Here is a 21,926-nt window from a genome sequence, read left to right as displayed (position 1 = left end):
AAGCTAGATTACCATCCGGGCAAAGTAGGAACTGCCCTTGGGCCCCAGACCCACAGGGGCCCTAAAAGCCCCAGTTGTATTGTGTGAAATTTGGTTTGCATTGACTCCAGTGCTTGCTTGTTCTCTCGTGTCTGTGTGGGTTTCTCTGGTTTCCTTTCATAATTCAAAGACACATTGGTTAGATGAACTGACAAGTCTATACTGACAGAAGGTGACAATGTAAATGTGTGTTAGCCTTTAAATGATCGTTAGACCGCCTCTCGACCTGTGTGCTAGGATTAGCTCCAGTCCGCTGTGACCCTGCACAGAATGAGTAGTGTAGGGCGCACTTTGTGATGAGCCAACTATAAGTAAATATTAAATGTTCACAGTCACCAAAATCATCCTCCTCTTGTTTATCCATTGGTCTGATTTCTGCCAGTGCTGCCCAACAGGTCACTTTAAAACGTCATCATGGTCATCATGCCAAATCACAACGAATTATTCAAGTTGAAAATCTTTACTGATGTTCATTGTATAATTTGTTGAGAACAAAATGAGGTAACAACAGTCAGTGGAAACCAAAATCATCAGCCCACTGAGGGCTGGATTCAAAATCACATTGAAAAAGTAAAAAATTAAAAAATCACAAACTGATCCAACTTGCCTGAATTTTATCATGGCAACTCGCAATGTGACTCAGTACTTTGTATGGCCCCCGCGTGCCTGTAGGCACTGCCAGCAATATCTGGGCATGCTCCTGATAAGTCAGTGGATGGTGTCTTCAGAGATCTCCTCCCAGACATAGATCATGTCATCAGTAAACTCCTGGACAGTCTTTGGTGGTACTTGGCACCATGCGATGCCCCAATACATAATGTCCCATAGGTGCTCAATTGGATTAGGTCAGGGGAATGAAAGGGTCAGACAATGACATCAATGCCTTCCTCATCCAGGAACTGCCTAAACACTCTGTCTTCATGAGGTTGGGCATTGTCCTGTACCAGGAGGATCCCAGGGCCCACTGCACCAGCGCAAGGTCTGACAGTCGCTCTGAGGTCTGTTTGACCATCCAAGGATATTCCTCCCCAGACCATCACTGACCCACTGCAAAGCCGGTCATGCTGGATATTACAGGCAGCATAACATTCACCACGGTGTCTCCAGATTCTTTCATGCCTGTCAGATGTGCTCATTGTGAACCTGTGCTCATTTGTGAGGAGAATAGGGCGCGAGTGGTGGACCTGCCAAATCTGGTGTTCTCTGGTGAATGCCAGTTGAGCTGCATGGTGAGCACAGGTCCCACTAGAGGACGCCAGGCCTGCATGCCACCCTTATTAAGTCTGTTTCTGACAGTTTGGTCAGAAACATGTACACCAGTAGCCTGCTGGAGGTCATTTTGTTGGGCTCTAGCAGTGCTCCTCCTGTTCTTCCTCATAGAAAAATCAGATACCGGTCCTGATGCTGGGTTGACGCCCTTCTACGGCCCTGTGCAGCTCTCTTCATGTAACTGTGTCTCCGCCATGCTCTTGAGACTGTGGTCGAGACAGCACAACCTTCTTGCGTTTGTAGTATGGATGTGCCATCCTGGAGGAGTTGGACTACCTGTGCAACCTGATTGGGCAGGTACCGCCTCATGCTACCAGTAGTGACAAGGACACTAGCAGAACACAAAACTAGTGAAGAATCAGTCAGGATGGATAAGGAGAGAGCAACTGTCTGTGACCACCGCATGCAAACCATTCCCTTTTTGAAGTTTGTCTTGTTTTTGCCTCTCTACTGCACCTGTTGTCACTTTCATTTGCACCAAAGCAGATGAAACTGATTCACAGTCACTTGTGCTTCTTAAGTGGACAGATTGATATCCCTTAAGTTTAACTGACTTGGAGTTATACTGTGATGATTAGAAGTTTTTTTTTTGAGCAGTAGTTAAGTTTTGTAATTGGAAAAACAGTACTCGACTTCTGTGTTACATTTTTCTAACCACTGGGAAATCAAAGTTGTGTTGATGGGATTTAGGTGAACAGGTTTTTACGATAAATGTCTCCTTTATTTTGAGGCTATATCAGCGATTTGATACACTGTATATTTAAGGCAAACATCCTATGTGATGGCTGACTGTGTCTGTGTGACTAGATAACTTTCTGTCTGGTATCTCTTGGCAAGGACCCCAGAAAAGAAAAACAAAATAATAGTGGCACACAAAAGCCATCACAACCTATCAGCGACTGATTTAGACCAGTTTAGAACTGAGGCATAAACAGAGATGAGTGCACCTCATCCATTCAGAAAATGAGGTAACAATATTTCTTCTCATATTTGACCTGGAAAACAGCCACAAGTGCTTTCAAGCGACACACTCACAGACTGTAACAAAAAGATTTGGTGGAGAAGTGTATTTCCATGCAGAGTATCTGGTGGTTGGACCCTGAAAAATGAGATGCAGTATGTGACCTGAGCTGCAGCCTCTCTCTTGGATAGCATTGACCTGACAGTCGCAGCGCTCTAAAACAAACGTATTGTCAAAGGAATAAATAAACATGCATCAGTTTTAATCCTTTGTTTGCAGAATATGTGTGACTGATATATGTAAGAACACATCTTCACACAAATACACTTTCACTGTCTTTCATAAAGACATACTGTGTGTAAAAAAACCACCATCATACAATTAAGAGGGTGATCACACAGAAATGACACACTAGAGACACAGACGCTTCAAAGATGCTTGAAACGCTGGAAGCGCTTATTCAATGCGCGCTAGACAAAAAAAACAGCAAGGAGCGCCTGTGGAGCAGGGGTGCGTGCGCAACACACACACACACACACACACACACCTCCTGTCATCTCCCTATGTCTCCCCTTGAATATAGTGTTTCCCTGAAAGACAGTAGAGACAGTACTAGCTTACGTGAAACTATCACGAACTATCAAATCAAATCCAACTTTGTTTATATAGCACTTTTCATACATAAAAATGCAGCACAAAAACTGTGAACTACGAAATAAGGTCACCAGCCCTCTCACGTCCCACTGTCTGAAAGTTAACTAGCTGCTACGCGTCGTCAATTACATTGTACTCACCAGACAAATTTGTTGCGCTGCTCACACAGCTCCATGCGTGTCTCCTCCTGTGTTTGTTCGAGTACTGAGGTGTGCGTGTGTTGTATAATTCTTAAAATCAAATATTGTCAGGATAAATTTCTCGTCTTCGGATTGCATTGTGTTGTCTATCGCTCGTAACTGCCGTAAACTGCCGTAACTGACCAAACTGCCGTAACTGCCACAACAAAACAGGAAGGAGGATTTAATTGGCTGCCTGGGCCAATGATGGCAATGACGACGCGCATCTAAAAAGAAGCGTCTACAAAAATGCGTGTCTAAAAAGACGCCGGAAAAACGCCCGTCCAAAAAGATGCTTGAACGCCGGTCAGATGCGCCGTATCATAGGAAAACAATTGTTTTACTGGCGTCACGGTTCAAGCGTTTCATCTCTGTGTGATCGCCCCCTTACATGTACTGTAATTCAATCCAATTTTCCCTTTAAAAAAATGAGACTGTCCTCCAAGATAGGACCACATTAGGCATTTTTACAAACTTTACAAACAACCCACATTTTTTTCTTTTTCCTTTTTTTCTCTAGTGGCCATAGTTATTATTACGAAAAGCAAAGGAGGAGGTGACGTAGTATATTCATCCATTTTCATACACTTACCCGGGGCCGAGTCATGGGAGCAGGAGGCTGAGCAAAGTGGTCCAAATAGTCCTCTCCTCAGTGATGCTTTCCAGCTCTGCCTGGGGGATCCCGAGGCATTCCCAGGCCAAATGAGATATAAAACCCCTTGTGCCCTTCTACCTGTTGGACGTGCTTAGAACACCTCTAAAAGGAGGCACCCAGGAGACATCCTGAACAGATGCCCAAACCACCTTTACTGGCCCCTTTCAAAGCGAAGGAACAGCAGCTCTACTCCGAGCTCCCTCTGGATGTCTGAGCTCCTAACCTTGTCTCTAACACTGAGCCCAGCCACCCCACAGAGGAAACTCATTTCATCTGCTTGTATTCTCAATCTTATTCTTTCGGTCACTACCCATAGCTCATGAATGTAGGTGAGGGTTAGGACATACATAGACCGGTGAATCAAAAGCTTTGCCTTGTGGCTCAGCTCCCTCTTCACAATGACAGTCCGACACAGTGCCCACATCACTGCTGACGCAGCTGGTGGTGGATGGGTCAAACAACCATCAACTTTCACCCAGGAGGCCAGTGTTCACTTCCCCTGTGATTGTGAAACCAAACCCTGTTCTTTATTCCTAAACCCAATCACGTGCATTTGTTGTTGAAGGAAAAAAAAAAGGCAATTCTCAGTGTTGAACTGACATAGTGTGTTTATTTCTAAAGAGGCTGTATGCAAATTGTAATTTCCTGTGAAAACCGAAGTGTATTTTGAAAACAGACAATGCATGTAACAGGCAGAAGTTGACACGGCATCCCAGAATGTCAACAATCAATGCACCCAGGGTATCTTGCACATCATATCTGGACATGGAATATCCATGACCAAACGTTGATATGTGATGAGGTTGGAGTGAGAATGCGTTGCCTGGTCTCTGTCAAAAAACATTGTCATTTGATCCAAGTATACTTTCTGGTCATAGACATAACATGCTTTCCTGTCACCATCCTTGTTGGTGACTTCACTTCACTTGTTGGGATTGAAAAGAATAATTGTTTCCAGTGTGATTGCTCTGGTTCTGGGCCTTCCTTGAATAGCCTGTCAAACATGCCAAAACCACACTCTGGGCTGGCATTTGTTTTTGGCACACTTGTGACTTGTTTCTGCAGGTACATCAGGGTAAAGGCCATGCTGCTGGTATTGATGTCCAACATAAATTTCCTTATAGCAACAAAAAGTTGTCTCATATATGTATACTAAATTATTAATATGGTTAAACTTAGATAAGAGTTAGTGGAGAAATCTGTTATTTTGCTGGAACATTTTTTTGTTTGTTTTGGCATGTAAACCACATGCTTTCAGCATCAGTGGAAAACACATTTTATTCTACTATGTTTTGTCTTTTTTAAGTTTGATACATACCAGGCCTACAGTGCTTCTAGGCAATAGATTTTATGTATGTAAGTGCTGATAATATTTTGAATATCAATTTCACCTGGTAAAGCATTAGAGATATAATGGCAGAAAGAGTCACAACTCTATTCGTACTAAAGTTGCAATACCCTTTAGTAGCCGTGTGAATGTGTGAAAAATGTCACCGTGTTGCTAGAATGGCAGTTCATAGATGTAACTCAAATCAAGTCATAATGTACATCAGTGTATTACTGGCCTCATAACTCACGTCTGCTGCTAGTTTTACTTTACCTGTCTACTGAGTAGGCCTTGTGTAATACGGGCCTTACACCAAATGACCTTTCAGGTAATTTTACTGTCGCAATCAAAATTCCAGTGTCGAGGTATAATCATAATGGTTTTACCTCAGTTGGTGTGCTCCCCTGATCTCTGAAGTTTTATATTTTCACAAGTTTTTATTCTTAGCTTATGCCAATGCCTAAGTTCAATGACATGAACATTTTCAACAGCCAATGGCTGCGCCCTCTCCAGCACCAAACAGGAAGCAGCAAACCGGGTCATCAGTAAACACAAAGGGGACTCTAAGGAGGTGCAAGAACGTTAACAATTCTCTATATTGTTGGACCGTGGACGAGGAGGAGAAACTGGTGTTGTGGACTGAACAAGAGTCTGTGTTTAATTCGGCATATAACTGTTCCATCTTCATTTTTTAAATGGTTGCCTCTCATTCCCTCAGTCTCCTCCCACTAAAATAGTGCAGCTAACCAACAAAAGCTGATGGTGCCAAAATCCAAAATGTTAAGTTTGTACGAATATATATTTTATATTGAATTAGATGCCAAATTGACAAGAATACTGTTAACATCTGATGCCTTTTTTGTGGTTATGTAAGGAATTGTTAATATGTAATATTCCTTAAAGGGAGTTTAGTGTAATATTTTCCACCAGGGGCAGGATGGGAAATAATATCTCACACACTATAACAAAATGTTATAGTGTGTGACTTAATACTCACATTGTCTTCAGACGTAAGAGGGCGTCAGACTTCAGTCTTTCCACAGTATTTTTACAGTTGTCTAGTGTATGGTAGGTATAGTCGAAGCTCTTCCTGTTTAATCCTCTCAGTGCCACTGTCTGGTCAAGACATTCTCACGCCGACCTCGTCACAGTAGAAAATCAATGCCTCATCAAGGGGGACCATTTGTTGTGAATGACAACAATACTATGCATCACACAGCAGCACCATTGTTGGGACTTAAGCTTCACCACGGGCCTGACCTTGTAATAGATCTCCAGTTAAAGTATCAAATTGGCTATCGGAAATAATTAATAATTATTAATAATAATTATCAAGTATGTTAAATAATGTGACTTAATTTACATTAAATCACCTTGAGAGACACCATCCCAAGAAGGGAGAAATGATAGCCAGTTAATGATATCAGTGTTATAAAGTTCACTATAATATCAATTTTGAATTTTGATTAATAATTAAATTAATAGCCATGACCAAAATTAATAGTGAATAATAATAATAAATAGTGTTGCAAAGGGTCTGGTTTAGTGCAGGTGATGTTTAGTTGCATGCGAGACTCTGTCTGTGAAAATCATTAGAAACTAACATCACTTAGCTTTGGCGAAGCCAACTAACCAATAACCTAACTGCAAACAATCACAACAATAACTCAGTAAACAGCATTAAATCACATTTAACAAGTTAAACAGTCTTGCTTAGCCTGTACAGCTGTGATGATGCTATGCCCAGTTGTTACGTTACCAGTCCTTGAATGGGTGGAAGAAAGAGTCACTTTGTGGTGTGCTGCTTTTGTTAGCCAGCAGAGGAAGGCTGGAAAGAGCTGTGGTTTCAGGTGTTTGTTGGACCCATCCACCTTTACTTTCATCTTGACCTGCTCATTTCCCCTTGATGCCGTCGAGTGCTGTCATAATATAACGGTGACTGGCCGCAATCATTAAAGGACAGCTTTTTTTTATCAGTGTCTGACACGGCAAGTCACTGCCCAAGTGCCGGATTTTGACAACTTCGGAGTGAGACGAAGTTGGTCTGGTGGGCATTCATATCAGCAACAGAGACAAATTGGGGGAGTGTAAGTGAAAGTAACTGTTGAGATGCCATCAGTCAGTAAACACATTGCTCCCAACTGTGAAGTTGTGTTGCGAGGTTGGGGAAGTCTATAATTTAAGATAATGGTTAAATAAAATGTATTAATTAAAAAGCCAACAACGCCACCTAGTTTTGGGAGCCTAGGACTCTATTTTAAAAAACAACACAGGTTCTTGATTGAAATCAGGGTTGAGCAGAGTTAAAAACCACAAGTCAGGGTAAAAGTTTAACACAAGGTTTGTTATAATAAAAATGATTAAAACCCAGCTCAAAGTCTCTCCTGGCAGTCCAAACAGTCCCTTGTACTGGTCCCGCTCTCCAGCCTGGCCGAAAGCGACAGACCCCAAATCCTGGAGGACGAGATGAGGCAGCCAGTCACTCTCATTGGTTGGGACGCATGTATAGGAGACAGACAATCAGCTGGAATAAATAGTCTGACTCAAATCGTTAAATTAAAAATTAAAAGGGAAATTCGTAGGGTCTAGGGCTGCTGCGCAGAGAGGGAGAGCTGAGCCTCAGGGTATATGTGTGGGGCCGCGAGGGAGGGATGGGGCCGGCTGCTGCGCGGTGAGGAAGAGCCGAGGCTCGGGAGTTTTTTCCGGGCCTTGAGGGAGGGATGCGGAGGGATGCGAAGGGCTGCTGCGCGGTGAGAGAGAGCCGAGGCTCCCAGAGAGGGAGAAATAGAACCAAGTAGGATAAAATACTCGTGTGCTCGTCTGGTAGGAGGGGCTCAGGGCGGAGACAAACGAAACCTAACTCCTATGAGACTCAAAAATCAACTGTTTTCAGGCTTTCTACCTACTGCAGCTTTAAAATGGCAGAAAAGGGTACTTAGCTGCGAGAGGGGTGCAACATGATCACACCCTTGTAAAAGCCCATGTGGCTTCCCCTCAACTGTGGCCGATTGTAAAAGTCTTTCCCCTTTGTCTGCGGTCCACCCTCCGGTTCCGCGGGTCCCGCGGTCCAACACTGGATCTGCCTGGAGGATACAGAAAGCACAGCCGGCAGTCCCCCGCCAACACACCAGCACAAATATTCTTTCCACATCTGCCTGGCCCCGCAGCCTGCCTTCTCTGTCCACAGCTCAACACTTAAAATAACACTCACGTTTTTTCCTGGGGAGTAGTGTCCTGCTATTCACCCAGGCTAGAGTTGTAATGCTGAACGGACACAGACTGCTGCACTTCAGGTGTGTGGGTGCTCTCCTGCAGTGGTGGTGGTGGTCTCTCTTGCTGGCCGGCTACCCGCTTGGGTCCTCTGTCTTTCATGCCGCTCTCTGCTTTACTGCTGCTTACAAAAGAAAATTGTTACACCTGTGCTTGCCACCACCTGTGGCTTGTTGCGCTGATTACCCTACTGTCTGGGGCGAGTCCGTGTACAGTTCAGGGTCAGTTCGGGAAAAAATAAACACTACATGCAATTAACTTAAACCCCAACTAAAATAATGAAAACACTGCAAATAACACAGCATATGACATTCCATAAACATAACTAAAACACAGCAAGGAGAACGAAGTAACAAAACATGTAACATTCGTAAAACTGACCCGGTCACAGTTGCCTGGTGTCAAACAGAATAAGAGTGATAATGCTGTGCAACTCCCATTTGTCAGCAGCCCCAGGGTCTCCCTGTAGGTGAATATGCCCAGAAAACCTCCAGAGGGAGGTGTCCAACAGGTATCCCGATCAAATGTCCAAACCATTCCAACAGGCTCCTTTCAGTACAAAGAAACACAGCTTGTCCTCTGTGAAAGGTTGAGTGTAGAGTTTCTCTTTAAAATACTGCTATCAAAGCCACCCATCAAAGACAGAGGCAAACAGACTGACAGGAAGACCAGAGGAGAGATTAAGTGAAAAGTTTCCGACACATTACCATGGAAGTCAAATGGCAACAATAGATGCTGGTGGCTGTAACTGGACTGTATGGCTTAAAGAAAGAAAAGGGAATGGCACTCTGCTTCACCCCACACTCTTTTGCAAGGACACACAAACACACACACACACACACACACACAGTGTTAACAGCTACAGTGAGCATGCACCCTAACCTTTTCTGCTCCCTCTAAAAGCAATAAATCCTATTTCATGCCTCAGTCCAGCCCAGTCATCAGCAGAAGATGTTGGCATTGTGCATTTCTTCAATCCACAATTACATTACATTTGCAGGTTTCATATGTATCATATCAGTATCACCAAAGTGACGTATATGAGATGACTTTGTCATCTGGAGATAGAGGGGCTGTTGGATGGTGTGACACCAAGGTAAAATGCCTGCCAAGCTGTAGACCACTGTTCAAGACTAGCAAACAACAAGTGTGGTAGTCTAGTTTAGATCTAGTGACTCATCACTGTTTCCTGCAGCTTTTAGGCATGAAAAATGGTTGTGTTTTAGGGAGACATCACTGCTTACTCTGCTGGATCGTACCCCCAAATTTTGGTATTTTAAGCCAAAACATGATGTTTTCCTAACCATAACCAAGTGGCTTTTGTGCCTAAACCTTACCACATGTTAACCACAGCAAAGCAGTATGGGCAAGTTTCTCTCAAAATGTAATATATTACATATTACTAGTAACCTTCACTTGAAAGTAATAAGTTTGCATTACTTTCACCAAAATGGGCTCAGAGGAACTAATGATCATTTTAAATGGATGAGGGTCATGTTGTTTCACAGCAGGTAATCAAAGCACAGAAGCTCCAGTTTATTACAGTTCATTTCAAATCCAGAGCTGCACAGGTCTGACCCATTCATGCATTCACATACAGTGGTTACCACTTTGTATTAAAATCTCCTGCTCATATTAATAATACCATGATGATATAGAGCAATTAAATAGCCTAGACCTTTTTAAATAAATGAATAGCCTTGGACACAGGGAGGGTCAGGCAGAGGATCAAAGTCTGATAATTATGGTAAATGGATGGCACTTTTATAACGCTTTTCTACTTTTTCGACCACTCAGTGTTTTTACACTACATGTCTCATTCACCCATTTATACCAACAGTCATATACTGGTGGTCGAAGCTACCATACAAGATGCCATATGCTACGCAGTAACCATTCACATGCACCCACACACACCAAGGATGCTTCGACATGTGGACTGGAGGAGCCGGGGATCAAACCGCTGATCTTCCGATTGGTGGAGGACCCGCTCTGCCTCTGAGCCACAGCTCAGTTTAGCCAGGCTAAAGACACACACACATTATGAGATACAGATAAATATTGTGTATGAAACACAATAAAAAATGTTGAGGTTAGCACTACAAATTGATAGGCTGGAAGACCTGGAAGACCCACCTGCCCAATTAAAACGATAAACAGTTTATTTTGGATGGTACCACGTTATGTGACATTGTAATTGCCATCATATTACCTGAAATCCCACTGCTGATGTGTTATATAACTTCATTACTGCTAAAACGTAGTATTTTACTGTAACACGCTGCTTTTGTACTTTTGTGAGGCATAGCCCCCAACACTGGTTAAAAGTTTAAACATATCAGCTGCATAATAATGTACAAATGTAACATCTCCGTTTTTTGTCTTTTTTTTGCAGAATTTTTTTCTGGCTTTTGGGTTGCTCAGTCCTGAAGCACATCAGAATGCTTCAGCTCTGATCTGATTCACATCTCATTTTCTGACATCCATACCCACAGAGAATTGCTTTGCAGCACACAGCAGGGTTGTGTTGAGAGTTGAGATTATAATTCCCTCTAAATCTGACTTCTGACTCTCGATACCCCATCAGTAAATACTGAACTTGATGAATTAAAGACAATAATATTTAAAAAATAATGCTTATGATAATATTTATAATGATTTTTTTCAGTTGTTTATGTGTATATATAATATCTGTGTCTCTCCTGTAATAAATCAAATGTGTTTAATATACCTGATATCAACCTACCAGTGTTTTTTGTCAGGTTATAATAAATCCAGTCACACACACTGCAGTACATTATTGTGAGATGTCACCAAGGGACTGAGCAGGACAGAGGTCAATAAGGACATACAACCTGCCGAGTGGCACATGCCCATCCACCACTCTCCATCTTCCCTCAGGGCCAGGAGTGGGTGGCACTGCCAATCTAAAGCCCACACTGAGAGACATTTATTGTTGGCTGGCTGTGCACTTCTCTATCTACGGACTTTTGTATTGCATAAGGTCTAAACAGCTTCTCTTAGCAGTAAATCAGTTGCATCGAATTAGAGCACACAGTTGTACTTTCTTAGCTCAGGTCTGCATGGATCAACACTGACTCTCAACCTGTAGTTAGTAAAAGCAGAAGACACGCTGCAGTTTAAAATGGTACATTAATAATGATGAACTTCCTGTCATGGTAAGCATCTTCATGCCCATCATTAGTGAGTGGGCAGCAGTGTTCTGCTGTGACCCCCCAGAGTGCCCTCTCCCTGTAGCAGTTTCCTCTACCCACTTTATTGGTTAATAATGACAACCTCCCTCCCATTCACTGCTAACACACTCCATTGTATTCAGTTAAAGAAGAACTTTGAAGGTTAAAGTGGCCTTTGGCACATTGTGTTTTTCTGTCTCAGGCCTATTGATTGAGGTATAATGATGATATTGGCAAAGCCACTGAAACAGAAGCTCTCTGACCTCAAGCAAATAGCCTCTGTGCAGTCCAGGACAAATTAGCATTTCTGATTTCTCTGATAAAGGCAGGGACATTGATGCAGGGTGGGACAGTGCAGAGGTACAAGGGAGACTGGCTGTGTGAGTGAGTGAGTGAGAGAGAGAGAGACAGAGAGACAGAGAGAGAGAAAGAGAGCAGTGTGCTTTCATTTAAGGAGTGAAGTAATATGAGCAGGGTTCATGGGTCATGGAAATCCTGGAAAAGTCATGGAATTTCACAATCACATTTTCTCAGTGTTGACTGTTTTGTGTTGCAGCACAAAGACAACAGCTAACGGCCAACTAGTAAGTGTGTTCTGTCCATACCAGCAGGGGGCAGTAGTCTGTATCCATCATTCAAAAGGATAAACCAGAAGACTGACAGGAAGGCTTCAAAATGCTAGTTAGCCACATTAACAACACAACCCAGTGTTGAAAAAACAAATAGAATTACTGTATGCTAGCCAAAACTAACATAATCACAAAGCTTTTCTGCTAAAGAGCTCAATGGGCAGGAAAATAATATTAGCTATGTAACATCTCACTTGATTCAAGTCATTTGTTTGCTTTTATCACTGTTTCTCTTCCCATGCATGTTACTGAACTGCTAATCAGATTGATTTCTCTCAGTGATGGGCTCCGTCAACTGTGACAGATTCAACATGCTGAATTGGTCAAAAAACCTGTGCCAACTAAAACTAAAACTAACTAGTGCCAACAATGTGGGTTACCCCACAAAAACTATGGAAACGGATGCTCACCGATGCCCCAGCATTAACCATCGGCTGATTATCAGCTTTGTGTGTCAGGGCCCTTACACAAAAAAAATATTTTTCTCCCTTTTTGAATCATGAGAGCAGAGTCACTGCTCATCCTCGTAGTTTGACAGACATGTACTTTGTTTTTCTTTCTTTCTTTTTCATTTTAAGTAAATAGAAAAATGTAGGCATGAGCGAAAGACACAGACACTAAACAGTATAAGTAAACTGTCAAGCGTTGCTGTGCACGGATTTTCATGTTGTTGTCTGTTGTCAGCATTATCAGTCTATTTTTGTCCATGCACCACAGGTAGAATGCAAAAAGGCCCAGCCCAAGGAAGTGATGTTTCCTCCGGGGACACGAGGTCGGGCCAGGGGCCTACAATACACAATGGATGCCTTCATGCTGGGCATGGGCATGCTGAGTAAGTACACTGGTTTTGCATCTGTCAATCAGCCACTCCAACACGAGTTCAGGGGATACATACAGATCTAGCAAGACTTAAAAGAAAGTGACATGCAGCAAGAGGTCCAGGCTGGACCTGAACCTGGGCTGCTGTGGTAAGGACTCAGCCTTCATTGTACACAATCTATCCTGTAGCACTGCACTCTCGCGTCCTTGATCTTTGGTTTTCCAGCGGACTGTTCGAGCAAGTCCGGCTTCTCTGCTGCTAACGCTGCTGCCGGGATACAGCTCATGAGGAGCCGGCTGCTAATGCTATGTACCAGGACACTGCTAATGCTGCTTGCCGTGCTGCTATAGCTCAGTCGTAACTTTAACTGATGCTGAGACTCTACTGACTGTGTGACTGGTAGACGCCGGTGGGTGGCACAACAGGCCAAAACACAAATTCAAAACATAAACATGATTTGCGGACTGTAAAATATTTTTTTAAATGCGAATATTCTGGCTGTACTATTGTTGTCGGTGAGATCAGTATGTTATATGAACATTATTCCTTAGTCTCTGTGACATATTAGGAGGATTTTATGACTATTTGCTTTAGATTTCTTACATATAGCTCCTTTAATTTATAAATTTTCAATTACAGAAACCTAGAAACCCATATGAGATATACATCGTCAAAAAATGTACAGTTGGACAAAAATGTAATTTTTGTTTAGTATGCCAGGTAAGCAAGCTGCAGGTAGTAGCAGAAGTATTGACTTTATTCTAAGTTTTGCGGAGCATATGATACAAGGAAAACATTGGATACAACAAAGCAGCAGATTTGCAAAAATGGATAAATAAAACACTATAATGTGCTATGTTGTTGTTTCCAGGTTGACGAGCCATATGGAAGTAAATCTTTTTTTTTTTTTCTGTGGAAAAAAAAACCCCAAAAGTTTTCAACAGAAGGCAGCAGTATTATTTGCTCATTATCAGTTCTAATTTAACCTTTAATGAACTCTATGTAAAATCTTTCACATATGCAAGACAATTTTTCACCTAGGAAAAAATGACAAGAATAATTGACTTCATTAAATTATTCAAAGGCATAACAATGGCACTATTTCATACTTTAAAAAAGAGAAAGTGAAAATAAAATAATTTTGATATAAAAAAAGACAGTGGATGTCAGGAATAAAGGGTCCAGATTTCCTCTTAGTCATTAGTAAAAGGTTCACACAGTTTAATATATTCAGTGTCATAATTCCATTTGGCCATATTGTCGAGCGAGCTGGCTGTCTCTATCAAGTTGCTGTCCATATGTCACTCACTCGACAGCAGAAAACGGCACTCAATAAATTAAAAAAATAAATAAAAGCTCTGTGACGAAAATTCATCGTACCTGAAAAATAAAGAGTGTGCGTTTTTACAAAGTTGAGACATTTGTGAGTCACTTGCAGTCCATTCAGAATGGATCTGTGACCCACTTTTGGACTGTGGCCCACCAGCTGGGAACCAGTGGATTAAACAGCATGGTTACTACACAGCAGTGTCTTGTCACAATAAAAGGCCACTCTAAAATGTACAGTTTTATCTTAAAAACACCCAGGGCTTTATTAAGATTTAACATGACCAGCACTACAGGAAAGCATTTTTGGTCACAGATACCCCAAAGAATGACTCAGTATCTGGTGTGGTGTGACACCATTTGCCTCCTGCTGTGTGACACATCTCCCTCATATAGAGTTGATCAGGTTGTTGATTGTGGCCTCTAGAATGTTGGCCCACTCCTCTTCAATGGCTGTGCGAAGTTGCTGGACATTGGCAGGAACTGGAACCTGCTGTCATATATGCCAATCCAGAGCATCCCAACCATGTTCATTGGGTGACATGTCTGGTGAGGATGCAGGCCAGGCAAGAACTAAGATGTTTTCAGCTTCCAGGAATTGTGTACAGATCCTTGCAGCATGGGTTATACCATTAACATGGTGCAACGTGAGGTCATGGTGGTGGATGAATGGCATGATAATTGGTCTCACGATCTTGTCACATTATCTCTTCGGTTTTCGTTGTCTGTAATTTAAACGAGCCCATTCCATATCCCTACTGCCACCATGGGGCACTGCTCACAATGTTGGCTTTAACTTGCCCACACAACGCCATACACTGCTTGGATGTACTACCAAAGTCACAGAAACGACATTGAAGACAGCTTATTGTAGTGAGTTAAATGTTCAGTTCCCGGACAACAGCAATGGCATGCTCTCTCTAAATCAGTGGCATTGTGTTGTGTAATCAAACCGCACATTTTAGAGTGGCCTTTTATTGTGACCATCCCAAAACACACCTGTGTAGTAATGATGCTGTTCAATCAGCATAATGATATGCTGCACCTGTCAGGTGGATTGATTATCTTGGAAAAGGAGAACGGTAAATGGACTTGCTCTTACATATCACCCTTTTAGTCTTCCAACCACTCAAAGCACTTATACACTAGGATCACATTCACCCATTCACACACTGGTGGCCAAGGCTACCAGAAAAGGTGCCACCTGCTACTCAGTTACGACATTTACATGCACTCATAAACCGCTGGCCCCGGCATCAGGAGCAATTTGGGGTTCATTATCTTGCCCAAGGTTACTTTGGACTGGATGAGCTGGGGATCATACTGCTGATCTTCTGATTAGTGGATGACCTGCTCTACATCCTGAGCCACCTTCGCTCACTTACACGAGTTTTAATTAATGTGTGACGAAAATTTGGCAGAAATAAGTCATTTTTTGCATGAATAGGAGCAAAAATGAAAGTGTTGCATCTACATTTCTGTTTAGTGTACGTTCAAATCAAAAGCCAATGTTTTGCTTTCAGTGGCAAAATCTCTCAACATAGATGCTGACATAGTTTTTAATACATTGTCTGTGGCTAGAGAAATGTATACATGATTTCATTATTGTGTTGTTTAAGTACAAATGAGTGTTTCTAAACAGTCATATCTTGCCTTTTCTGCAGGTTATCCTAACATTGTAGCAACATACGGCAGAGGCTACACTGGTTTTGCCCCAAGCTATAGTTACCAGTTCCCAGGTAAGTTCTCTTTTAAATTGTTTGATCCCTCTTCTTAAACACACACACACACACACATGCACATGCACATGAAAACACACACACACACACACACACACGCACACACAAACAAACTCACACACACACAGACACACGCACACACACGCACACACACACACACACACACACACACTAACACATGTGGGTGTCAGATCTCAGCAGGGTTCTTCAGGATGAATGCGTAATGCTGTCACATCAATCCAGCCTGACGAGTTCTGCTTAAAGGACAAAGTCCCTTTATAGCAATCCACACATAACAATCTAATGTCAGTGAAATACAGTCCCCCTTTCTCTCCAAATTGATTTGATAAGATGACATTAAGCTATTATTTCCTCATTCACCACCTCTACATACCTTTAAAAGTGGTAATGCCAGAGCTACTCCAAAGCTAGTCATCAGCAATTCACACTAAACGTCTGATTTCATGGTTTATTTGGACGAGTGGGAGGTGGGCTGCTGTGCCAGTTCAGTGTGTTGTACTGATGCCAACATATGACAATACTTCCTTCTGATATGATACAGAGAGACTTCCTCCTGTTTTGAAAGTACAACTGTATCATTATTGTCATTATTATATAAGTATTTGACCAGATCTTGTATTAATAATGACACATGTTCATGCAGGTAAATATTGGCCACTCTTTATTTCTAACTGATTCAATGCCATTGTTACTAATACCCATGCTAGTTAGTTAAACTTTTCATTTACACTTTTAAAAACATAAAAAGGTCATTACCAGGAAGAATACCTTGGCATTCAGAAGGTGAACAATTAGTAGAGATACAGCATGCCTTACAAGAGTGCTAGAATACCACAGAAAACTAACTATGCTGTTATATTTGGGTTTTTGTCCTCATGAAGGTGACTCACGTTTAACCAGGACACATAATCAAACTGAACTCACTGCAGAGCAGGAGGTGCTTTGGAGAAGCTCCAGAGGGCACCTGGATGGCATTTTCCATTATTACCATGAACATGTTGAGTGTTGTTAATTTAGAAACAACTAAATTTTGGGCAGACATCATCATGTATACCATGGCAGTCCCGACCACTGAGGTCACTGAGGTCAGGACCTCAGTATTTTTTCCTAGGTGCATACCTAAAAATAATTTCACTTTCATATGGCAAAGATATTGTGGCGCCAAGAGAATGAGCAACTTGGTCACTGATTGTCTGTGAATATGTGGGTAGGTGGGTGGTGAAGTGAATGCTCCTGTCGTCAATATGCAATCTTTGGTAGACGTGGTGGTTCTTGGGTAGGGTGGTATGTGCAGTATGTCAGGAATGTCAGCAAATCCAACAGGTAGAATTTAATGTATTCAATGCGAAGTGAGATACTACATGTGAGGTGAGGTGACGTAAAGTGAAATTATCTAGTAACGTGATTAAACTAGATAATTTTACCAGTGCACTGTTTGTAATTCAGTGTTTTACTTCCCCAGTCAGACATCATTTGATGAGAAATATTACAGCTCCTCCTGTGCTGCGGTTGTGCTTGTGCAGTGAATTAACACTTCATTGGCTAGAACAGTCAAATATTGATTGACCCATCTCCATGATACGTCAACACTAGTGATGAATGAAAAGACTTTGGTAGAAGTTAAAGTCACCTGTCAGAATATTACTTGATGAAAAGTCTTAAAGTATTTTGACAACTTCTGCTTCACAGAGGACACAGTGCAGTTCCAACCACTGTCAACCTTTATTGACAATCAATTGATGAACAACAGACTCAATACTCAATGTGTAAAAATAGCTGGGGTCATGAAAAGGAATAGCAAACTCACTAATGGTGCAAACTACAAATTAACACACAAGTGACAATAACTAGCATAAACCATCATGCTCTGAACAGGCAAACCACAGACAATAAAAAAAGATGACAGATGTGTTATGGAACAGAAAACAGCAGGCTTAACAGCAACTACAATAGTATCTAATGGTTGCTGTACTTATGTATCAAAGTAATTTTCTGACCTAAAATTTACTAAGGTACTGAAATGTAAATGTAAATGCTGTAAAAATAAATAAATAAATAATTTCAAGTAAAAGAAATGCCCGGCAGTTTTACAGCACTGGGCAAACAAAGTTATGGTGCATTACTGTCAGCGACTGGTATGGTGTGCAGATTGTGATTATTGTAACTTGCAAGCTAGGAGCACTGATTTACCAAACCATACTTGTAAGGAGGTAGGTTGGGGTGATGGATGGGTCACAAAAGAACTGACTTTTGCCAGTGACTTTACCCTGGAGTTGCGTGTTTGGATCCGTGTGAACTTTGAGTCATTTTAAGGAACGTCCTCACCATGTTTCTTTTCCTAAACCTAACCACAGTAACTTTACATGCTTAAACTTAACCACATAACTTTAGGTTAATTACATTACAGCTGTCTTTTAGTGGTGTAACGTCCCTCGTGGGACTCAAATTCCTAGGATATTATATGAACTGTTGTGCATGCATTTTTTTTTAGAATGTCATGTGACCTATGCTATGAGAATATATGTATAGTCACACGTGCCCCAAGTACAACATTTAGCTCTAAATCCACAAAACCAGCCTGAAAATGAAGGAGATCTGAAGTCTGAAAGAGCTGAAGATCTGACATTATTGGATGAGAGTCTATGGAGCACAGCTGTGTTGTTGTCGAACCCTTATCAGAGCTGGCTGATGTTACACTTTGATTGGCCAGTCTGTGTTCTGAGCAAAGGGTTGATTATGACATTTGTGTCCCAAATTAATCAACCAGGAATGTGTGCAAACCAAGACAAACGCAGCATGTGCATGCAAACTCCAGAGACAGTGTCACAGCTGGCAGGGTTGGGGTCAAACCTGAGACCCTCTTGCTGTGAAGAGAAAGTGCTGAGAAAAAAAGGTACTGTTTTCCTGCAATTTGTCAAGGTCACTCTTGTGCAAACTTGCCAATGAGCTCATTGTGGCCAGGACCTTTGTAAAATCTTCATACTGTAATGTCTCCCGCTTTCGACTGCATTAATTAAAATGAAAAAGGTTGGAATGGAAATGAACTGAGAAATGGAGTAATGCTAGAGGAGTCCCACGGTGTGCAAAAGCCAGAGGAAACAGGATTAAAATACGTCAGCCTCAGGACTGTGCTGCCTTCAAGGCCACAGACCACAGCACACCAGGGAACACAGCAGGCTGCTGTCATTCTTCACACACTCTCGCTCTCTCACACACACACAGCTGATGGCCCACTAGGGTTGGCCAGGACAGCTTGTCAAATTTCAGCCTTCTCCAACTGTGATATCTCCTCCAACTGCCCTTGCTCATCAACAGTGGTAGCTCCATGTGTTACTGATGGCACAGCTTTGTCCCCTGAGGCTGAGCGAGGGACCAACGCCTGCACCCTGAGTACGAAGCTGTAATCACAACCATAATGCTTAGTGTATCTGTCTCTCTATAATGACATTGACAATTCTTCGCTGTCATCATCAGCCAAACAGTGGCTCTGCCTTGGTAACACAATATACTCTATCCTTTCATTCCTGCCTCAACCAGTCTGGGACCCTTTATAAAGACCTTGTTAAGAGTTTTCTCTTAATCCCTGTGGCTCCTCCTGTGAAATGATTTAGCCTTTTTTTCCCCTGTTCTTCCCACTCATTTACTTTGCCTGTGATTTCCTGATAGCACCACAATAACCTTGGTGCTTGGACATGAAAGGTGAAAAGCCTTTTTTCTCCCTCCTTCCCCCCCTAGCAATGTTGAGGGATTTAGAATAGTTGACTCACCATAGAGGTTAAAAATTGACTGTTGAGAAAGCGAGGAGCTCATCTTTTTCTGAAGCACTGCCTGTAATCCTCGCCAGGGACCCAATTCAGAGGAGGTCAAATAAAGTGGCTTGTGTCGGTGTGTGTTTGTTTGTGTGCAGGCTGAATGTTTATTCTGTCTCTCCACGTCTATTCTACTTGCTGTTTCTGGCTCCATTTAACACTGTGTTAGTACAGCATCTCTATATTCAGGCCGATTCAAAGTCAACTCCTTGTCCTGTTTTCATAGCTCATTTACTGCTTCCTTGAATGTAGCGTGTGATGTGTGTGGAAGACGCAGCGCTGATAGCAACAGTAGGTAATGATTACACTTCACGCTCCCTCTTGGTATTGCTTTGGTATATTTGCTATAGACATGTCAGTTTAAATTGCTTTCCATGGGTTTCATTACGGATTTCTGTTTGTGTGTTGGCTTCTGTGTGCTGCAGCATGCAGTGAGTGTGAGAGACTTAAGTGTTATGTCCTAGCAGACACACACTGTGATAATTCCAAGTGCAGCTTCAAGGCTTTGTAGTGACTGGAGAACTTAGACGTGACAGTGTGTTGTGCTGCAGTGATGTCAGTTGCATTTGGACTACTCGTCTATTCCTTTGCTGGGATATCGGTGAGAGCAACCTCTACAGCTTTCTTTGGTCGCTTTCCTGTCCTTGATACAAACCAATTTTCTCTGTATTTGTCACAGTCCATTTTTGGTGGAGGACATGTCCGCCTCTGATGAGAGCTGAAGGTTGAAGCAAGTGCCTGTTTATGCATGTGTGTGGTAGTGAAGCGCCAAGGTCACACACTCTTACAAGCAACTTCGTCTGCAGATCCAGCTAATAAAACTTCCCCCTCCCTCCTTTCTTTGTTCTCTCTTTCTGCTTACCTGTTTGTTTGCTGAGGACCATGCCTGGAATTGATGTTTCACTTTTGATTAGTGCCTAATCAGTTATGCAAACAGATATCATTGGAGACATACACACACAGAAGGCACCTACAAGTACACAGCTTTATGTTGCTGCTGTGTAACACACAGTCCTGCATTTTGTTTTTTTCTTTTATGACAGAGAGACATCAGTCCTCTACATATAAAGCTGGCAGAATGATACAATCTGGCATCAAAATGATGGGAAATAATTTAGCAATTTCATTGTTGTAAAATTTACAACAATTTTAAAAACATATCATCATAATTCCTTAACTGCACAAGTAATTTTTGAATCAGAGGCAAGGATACTGAATAAACTCGATTCTAACAACACTCCTGGCCCCAACACAACTGCCCCACTCCCAACTGATTGAGGTAGGGCTCTGCAAGGGGCCACAGGTATCTTTAACCAGCCAGCACCCTCAGCCAGCACCCTAAGGCTTTGTTTATACTGGCGTCAGACACAAGCGCTTTTTAAACAGGAATTGTGCAAATTTGCAGGAAAGCCCAATCAGTCTTCTTTCAGTATTGGCAGTATAAAAACAAAATAGGGGAGTGCGGCAAAATGCCGCCTACCTACTTTTGTTTATACAGAATGTGCCTTTTTCGGGGCAATGTGGGGCGTGAGCGAATAACAAAATGTGTAGCTCAGTGGGTGACGTAAACAGTGACGTGGGAGGGAACCCGCGGCTGGTCAGTCCTTCTGCAATTCTCTCGTAAGTCGGCCCCATCTTCACCGTCCCCGTCATCTGACGGTTAATGGCCTCTTCGTTTGTGAGGACAAGGAGGGCGCGCAATTCCTTGTCTCCCCAGTTGCTCATCTTTACAGTGTCTGTCAGGTTTGTGTTTCCCTCTTGCTACGGCCTCATCAGCAGCTTCTCCCACAAGTCTTCAACAGCCCCTCCCATTGCGGAAGGCCGCCTCGGTCTTTTTAAGCTAAAAGGGTTCCTCCAATATGACTACCCTACGAGACGGAAAATTAGGCACCTCGGATCAACTCGCCAGTCCGTCTCTGTGTGTCTAAATGCTCGCAGCTTGCCGGCTAAATGGCCCAACGTGCGCAGAAAATCTGGCAGTGTAAAAGGGGCTACTGTGGCGCAGGCCACCGTAGATGGTGCGTGAGCTACAAG

The 21,926-nt window shown here is 42.4% G+C and overlaps 1 protein-coding gene across 4 annotated transcripts in view; it reads left to right on the top strand.

The window, feature by feature from the left end:
- Positions 1–21,926, top strand: part of LOC117259582 (RNA-binding protein Musashi homolog 2-like) — a 506,563-nt gene that overhangs the window by 395,243 nt on the left and 89,394 nt on the right. For all 4 annotated transcript variants that reach the window (XM_078166887.1, XM_033630996.2, XM_033630994.2 and 1 more), the window contains exons 9-10: positions 12,895–13,009; positions 15,988–16,062. In XM_078166887.1, coding sequence (XP_078023013.1) covers positions 12,895–13,009; positions 15,988–16,062 — 190 coding nt within the window. The remainder of the gene's footprint in view (positions 1–12,894; positions 13,010–15,987; positions 16,063–21,926) is intronic.

This window comes from Epinephelus lanceolatus, chromosome 4 (genome assembly GCF_041903045.1).
Source record: "Epinephelus lanceolatus isolate andai-2023 chromosome 4, ASM4190304v1, whole genome shotgun sequence".
NCBI classification, from domain to species: domain Eukaryota; kingdom Metazoa; phylum Chordata; class Actinopteri; order Perciformes; family Serranidae; genus Epinephelus; species Epinephelus lanceolatus.
The sequence above is the reverse complement of the archived record's forward strand: the minus strand, read 5'-3'. Positions and strand labels throughout refer to the sequence as shown.